The sequence below is a fragment of the Mastomys coucha genome, unplaced genomic scaffold, assembly GCF_008632895.1.
Source record: "Mastomys coucha isolate ucsf_1 unplaced genomic scaffold, UCSF_Mcou_1 pScaffold12, whole genome shotgun sequence".
NCBI classification, from domain to species: Eukaryota; Metazoa; Chordata; class Mammalia; order Rodentia; family Muridae; genus Mastomys; species Mastomys coucha.
Window position 1 is genome coordinate 958,738 of NW_022196894.1, and position 6,455 is coordinate 965,192.

A 6,455-nucleotide genomic window follows, 5' to 3' on the forward strand; every position below is an offset into this window, starting at 1 on the left:
TGTGTGTGTGTGTGTGTGTGTGTGTGTGTGTGTCTGTACTTTTGAGTGTTCTCCCTGGATGAATCTACACCATGTGCACATCAGGTGCCTGTGGAAGTCAGAAGTGGAAGATGTCATCAAAGTCTCTGGAACTGGGGCTGTGCTTGACTGTCTGCCACCATGTGGGTGCTGGAAACCGAACTGAACTCTGATCCTCTCTCTGCAAGAGCAGCAAGTGTTCTTAACCACTAGGCTATCTATCTCTCCAGTCCCTAGAGCTCTTGTGAATACTTGCTGAAGGCAGGAACCGACCACAGAATCCATCCTCTGCACCTGGGCATCAGACTGGCCAGCAGAGGGCGCTGCCTTACCTGCTCTTCCAGCATCATCCGCACTGAGCGCTCCTTGTCCAGCTGCTGCCGCAGCTCGATCATCTCTCTCCTAAGGTCCTCAGCCTTCTCATCCTCCCAGATGTCTGGCGAGCCAATGCCCTCGTCCTTGTCTTCCGCCCGCCGCCGTTTCGGGGATGAGCCACTCAGCTCCTGTGAACCCCCAAGAGGTTGGTGAGTGAGCTGACACACCCATAACTCATCCAGAGGTCACAGGGCTCTATGGAAAGCCCCCCAAACCTACCCAATACAGGTGGACCCATTCTGCAAATCCACCAAGTAACCAAATGCCAGATGTGGAAGAATGGCCTTACTTTCTAGAACAGTCACCTGCTTCCTCCACTATACTTCACAGATGAAGAAATGGGCCCAGGCAGTCAGTAGGCAGGTTCCAAGGGAAGACATGCATCCCAAGCTAATGGTTTAGGTAATGCCCACACAGTAGGGGAAGGCAGAACTCCCCATGCAGTACCTGGATAAAGCGCTTGAGCTGCGTGTTCTGCTGCAGGAGTCTAGTCTTCTCCTGCTCAAGAGAGAAGATGTATTCGGCTGTCTGCTGGAGAATAGCTGCCTGAGGGCAAGAGGGGAAGAATCAGGCTGATAGTCCTCTCCCCATGAGAGCACAACACCTCCTCCAGGAAGCCCTCTCTGCTCCTGCCCACCTTGCTCAGCTTCTCTCCATCTGTGTGGGGAATGAGGGTTTTGAGGGACTGGAAGCCCGCGTTGATACTCTGCATGCGCCTCCGCTCGTTGCTGTTGGCAATCTCCCGTCGAATCCGCCTTTCCTGGTCCCTCTGGGTCTCAGGGGTCAGTGGAATGTTGGCTAGGCTGCCGGGGAGAACAGTAGGTTCAGGAGAGGGGTCCTCTGAACTTTACCCCCAGAAGGCCCCTGTCCTCATAGTTGATCACCAGAGGGCCCTGGATGTAACCCATATCCCTTCCCTGTTAGAGGCCTGTACTCTGGCAGACCACCCCCAAGGAAGACATAGGGCTGTACCCTGGGATGCCCAGTGGACTGAAGCAGCTGTCTGTGGATGCAGTCTGTTTAGAACCCATGCCTTCCCTGACTTCCTTCCTAGAGTTCTCTAGGAGACTCTTAGCAGCGTCTAGGTATCAAGACACACAGGGGTTCACAGCTGTGCAGGCCTCCACTGCCGGCCTAACATCTGCCTAGCCTGGCTGGGAAGGCCCAGAATCCGACATGGCTAATCCCTGTGGTTCTAATTCGAGAGGACCCAGGGCAGCAACCAGAGACAGGTCCCAGGACATTTAAAAGTTCCTCAATCTGGCCTAGCTCCTTCAGTAGCTTCTACACTGTCACTAGAGTTCTGAGGAGACACCCCTCCCACCTGCACCACCACAGTCTTCAGCCAGAAGCCTCCCACCACCACCCCAGCCACTGTGAGCTACGAGTGTACAAAGGAAAAGACAGGCAGCATTCACTCCACAGATGGGACACTGGGTCAGCCACCTCTTGGGACAGTTCTGTTTTATCCTGACCTACTCCACAGAGCAGATCACTCCGTATAAAGAAAGAACTGAAGCTCCCGTCATGCCATGGACGACATTACTGCATGCTGCAGAAGTAGCAGCTAGCCAGAGGGGTGAGGAGAAAAGCAGCCAGCAGTGAGTGGAAGGGCCCAATGCCACTGCTCCCAAGGGGGTGGGCCTGTGTGTGGCCTGGAGGAGGTATGCCCCCCTCAGCCTTCCCCTGCAACTCCCCCTCCCGCTCATGGCCTGATGGCTTCCAGATGCTGAGCTCTCAGCAGAGGCCTCCAGCCCCACCCAAAGCCACAGCCCCGGCCTCTTCCTGAGGGGCCCTCCCAGGGTGACCTGTTCCAGGCTAGAGTCAAGGGAGCACATACCCTGGGTCTGGGGAAATAAAAACCTCTCACCTCACTGACGTGGGAGTCTGAGGTCAAGGAGGTGGCAGGTCTAACTCTCTTGTGTGAGTTGGCCCCAGACTCTATCCCCAGGGAAAATGCTTTTTGAGACAAGAGTTTTCCTGTGTAGCCCAGGCTGGCTACACAGAAGGGAAACACATCTGTAGCAGCTGGAAACAGCTGAAGCCTGTCCAGCCCTACCCAACTTACCCCATCTGTCCTGCCTCAGCTCCCTAAAGGACCGCATCCCTGCCCCTTCCAGGGCCTCAGCTTCCTCTCCCAATAGAAAGGTCGGACAGCTGGGAATGAGTTCCCTGCTTGTCTCCACAGAGGGCTTGGAGGCAAAGCATCCCTTCCCACTTCATCAATCCCTTCATACAGGGCCCAAAAGCCCACCCTCTCCCAGGGCACGCATCCTCACAGGACCTGGGAATGTGAGCAATCGGATAGGGCCAGGTCTCCCACTTGACAGATGAGGCCTCCCTTTAACTAGAGCTTAGGGTAGGGAGAGAGGTCCAGCTTTCCTGCTTCAGCCCAGGATGCCTCCTTTCTTTCTCCCAGCCCCATGGGGGAGTGATGGATATCTAGAAGGAGACAGGGATTCAGGGCAGGACAAAGCCACAGATGCTGCTCAGTCCTCCGGAGCCAGGAGGCCCTGTGAGATGGATGCGCTGCAGTGAGTAGTTAATGCCACAGGTTTAGGGCCAAAATGAGACAGAAAGGACATGATGGCACACACCGGGAGTTTCAGCGCTAAGCGGGCCGATGCTAGATAAGTGGACCAACCTGGGCTACACAGGACCAGCCTGGACTACACAAGAAGACTCTCAAAAAGCAAGCAAGAAAAAGATGAGGTGATGGGCATGCTGGCAACATGCCAGGAACACCAGCACTTGGGGGACAAGTTAAAGACCATCCTCAACCGCATAGCAAGTTCAAAGTCTACATGCTACATGAGAACCTGTCTCAATAAAATGTGTGTGTGGGAAGGCTGAAGAGATAGCTAAGCTGCTCCAGTTCTTCTAGAGGACCTGAGTTTGGTGACTCAAAACTAACTGTAACTATAACCCCAGGAAATTAACACCCTCTCTGGCCTCTGTAGGCACCTATACATATAAACAATATAATATAGACATATACACACATACGTACATATATTCATTCATAGAGCAAGAAAGAGAGAGAGGGAGAGAAAGAAAAAGAGAGAGGGAGAGGGAGAGAGAGGGAGAGAAAGGGAGAGAGAGAGAGGGAGAGAAAGGGAGAGAGAGAGAGAGGGAGAGAGAGGGAAAGAGAGGGAGGGGGAGAGAGAGAGAGGGAGAGAGAGGGAGAGAGAGGGAGGGGGAGAGAGAGAGGGAGAGAGAGAGGGAGAGAGAGAAAAAGAGGGAGAGGGAGAGAGAGGGAGGGAGAGAGAGGGGGGGTAACAGAAAGCAAGCTACCCAGTGGTTATAATCCCCCTAGGATTGTTGTGGGAGTACCTTTACCTCCCACAACTCACCCAGTCTCTGGGTCCTGCTTGTGCTGCCCCAAAGGGTAAAACCGACCTAAGACTGGGTCTCAAGAAAAAGCCTTTTAACCACCCTCAGGTTACCCCAAGAGCTAACCTATCTAAAAAGCCTCAGAATACAAGAGTATACTTTTTAAAATAAACAGGGCTAAATCTATAGTTCAGTTGAGCATGCCTAGCATGCTGAAAATCCTAGATCCAATCCCCAGAACTACCATTATATTAAAAAGGGGAGTGGGGGGCTGGACATGGTAGCAAACACCTTCAATCCCAACACAGGCAGAGGCAGGAGGACCCTGTGTTTGAGGACAATATGTGCTATATGATAAGCCCTGCTGTCTGAAAGAACCAAAAAATAAGCCTGGAGAGATGGCTCCCCAGCTAAGAACACTTGATTCCCAGGTAGAAGGGGGAGGGACCTGCTACAGTAAAAGGTAGCACTGGGACCCAGAGTAAGGCAGAACAGGCTCTATACCATATCCCAGCTGTGTGATAGCTTCCCCAGGAAAGGAGAGTCAGGCACCCTGGAGTTGCTGGGCCAATTATTTTTGTTGTTGCTGTTCTTGTTTAAGACAAAGATTCATTCTTATAGCCCTGGTTGGCCTCAAGGCATTCCTCCTGCCTCAGCCTTCCAAGTGCTGTGCAGACAGCCAGAGCAGGGCAGAGCCGGCTCCTACAATGTGAGCCACCAATGGCTCTGTGCTCTACTAAGGCTCACACACAACCAAAGGCTGCACAACTAAGCAAGTGTGACTGTAAGTGCGGCCCCATAGGTGGACTCACCTGAGGTCACACCTGCAGTTCGCACTAACTCAGCTATCCTTGAAAAGAAAACAACGCAGCCCTGAGACCTAACTTCAGCTCTCTCCCCATCCCCCAGGACATGCACTATCTGGGGAGCCCATAGGAAACCTCAGAGCCCTAGCTCTGATAAAGGTTCCATCACAGAACCCCCAGATTGTAGAGACCCGGGGTCTCGGAGAGTGAGCAGGCCCCTAGCCTGACTCTTCCAAATATCCCAGCCAGCCTCTGTGCTTAGGAACCAACTGCAGGCTAACGAGGTCGTCCCTGGACCTAGCTTTAAGGGCAGAGACTAGCCTTGTAAAGTCGCAGTTCTGCATGAGGACGTGGGCTTGCTTCAGCTGTTCGTCTAAACAGCTTAGAAAGCTTCAGCCAACAGAATTAACAGACTACATGCTGGTCCCTAGCGTAGCAAGTAAGCTAGTGGGTGCCCTGCTGGGTAGTGTGACTAACCATGAATTACCATCGGTGGAATGCAGGTCCTGATTGCTGGCTAGCCTAATTGTCACTTCCAGGTGATATTACAACTAGAAAAAGTAGATTTTCTTACATGCACCTATAAATTCCAACTCACAGTAAGTCATCACATGGAAAAGTCCCACCAGCATGGGGTAGTGCTGGCCTGTGATGACAGCCAGATTGCTGCTGATCACCACCGCCTGGCTTCAGGAATACAGAACTGCGTTCATGGCCAAGAGACAGAACTAGGCCACACAGCCTAAGAGCAGGGTCACTAACCTTACTGAAGGATGGCAGCACCCTAGCCAGAGGCTTGGGAGCAGGATGCAGGCTGGCTGTTCACATCTGGATCCCTGACTAATACCGGATCCTCCTGCCCAGCCTAAGACCAAAGATCCCCATCAACCTCCACCCATTTGCCTGGCCACACCTTCTAACTGGCCACCACCAACTCTCTTTTCTCAAGGCCGAACCCACTTGGCATGCCAAAAACACCCAGCATTCACAACCAAAGCAGGGAAAGGCCACATGGGATTTTCCACATACCCAGGAGGAGAGATAGAAATGACACCCCCACCAGGGTGCCTAACACCTTCAGCCCTCTTCCTCCATCACAGGCCCACTGCCTCTACAGCCCTGACAGCCCCAATCAACCCTCCCCTTGAGACATCTCTTCCCCAGCAACTTCAGCTCATCACAGGAAAGCCTGCAGAGGACACAGATGCCCACACCTGCCTTGACACTTGCTAGCCATGGAACCCGAGCGGCTGAAATCTCTCCACTTCAGCTCTCCTCACTGCCTTATACAGGGTCACAGTGAAGCTTGATGGGAGTCAAAGGAAGGCTGGCCAGCATAACAAGAGGAGGAAAGAATGACCTACTTCCCCTGAAGGTTTCACCAGGTACCCAACACAAAACCCTTCACCATCACAAGCTGGTGACTTGCCAAGGACAGGGGTCAAGACTTTACTCATTTTGCATCTTTAACCCCAGCGTCAAGCTGGTGTGTCAAAATACATGGCCAGAGGCTGAACAAACATGCCAAAATTCTTAATACTCTCTAAGGACACCTCTCCCTTCTCTCTCCCCTTCCTCCCCTCTCTCCCCTCCCCCCTCTCCCTCTTTCTCTCCTTCTTTTAAAACAAGATCTCTCAGTGTAGCTCTGGTTGTCCTGGAACTTGCTATGTAGACCAGGCTGGCCAAGAGCACATAGAGATCTACCTACAGGACACAGGAATTAAACGCAGATAATTCCGCTTGTTCACAGGGACCTGGACCTTATCTACGGAGCCATCTTGTCAGCCCTTAAAGGAACTTTTAAAGAGTTTGTAAGAGTTGCCAGGCAGTGGTGATGCATGCCTTTAATCCCAGTACTTGGGAAGCAGAGGCAGGCGGATTTCTGAGTTTGAGGCCAGCCTGGTCTACAGAGTGAGTTCCAGG

At 52.6% G+C, this 6,455-nt stretch overlaps 1 protein-coding gene across 3 annotated transcripts in view; it reads right to left on the reverse strand.

Annotated features, from left to right (window-relative positions):
• The window catches only part of Tfap4 (transcription factor AP-4), a 17,744-nt gene that overhangs the window by 7,184 nt on the left and 4,105 nt on the right, over positions 1-6,455 (reverse strand). For all 3 annotated transcript variants that reach the window (XM_031361053.1, XM_031361064.1, XM_031361075.1), the window contains exons 2-4: positions 1,031-1,196; positions 841-939; positions 351-521 (exon numbers count right to left, since the gene is read on the reverse strand). In XM_031361053.1, the coding sequence (XP_031216913.1) occupies positions 351-521; positions 841-939; positions 1,031-1,196 (436 nt within the window). The remainder of the gene's footprint in view (positions 1-350; positions 522-840; positions 940-1,030; positions 1,197-6,455) is intronic.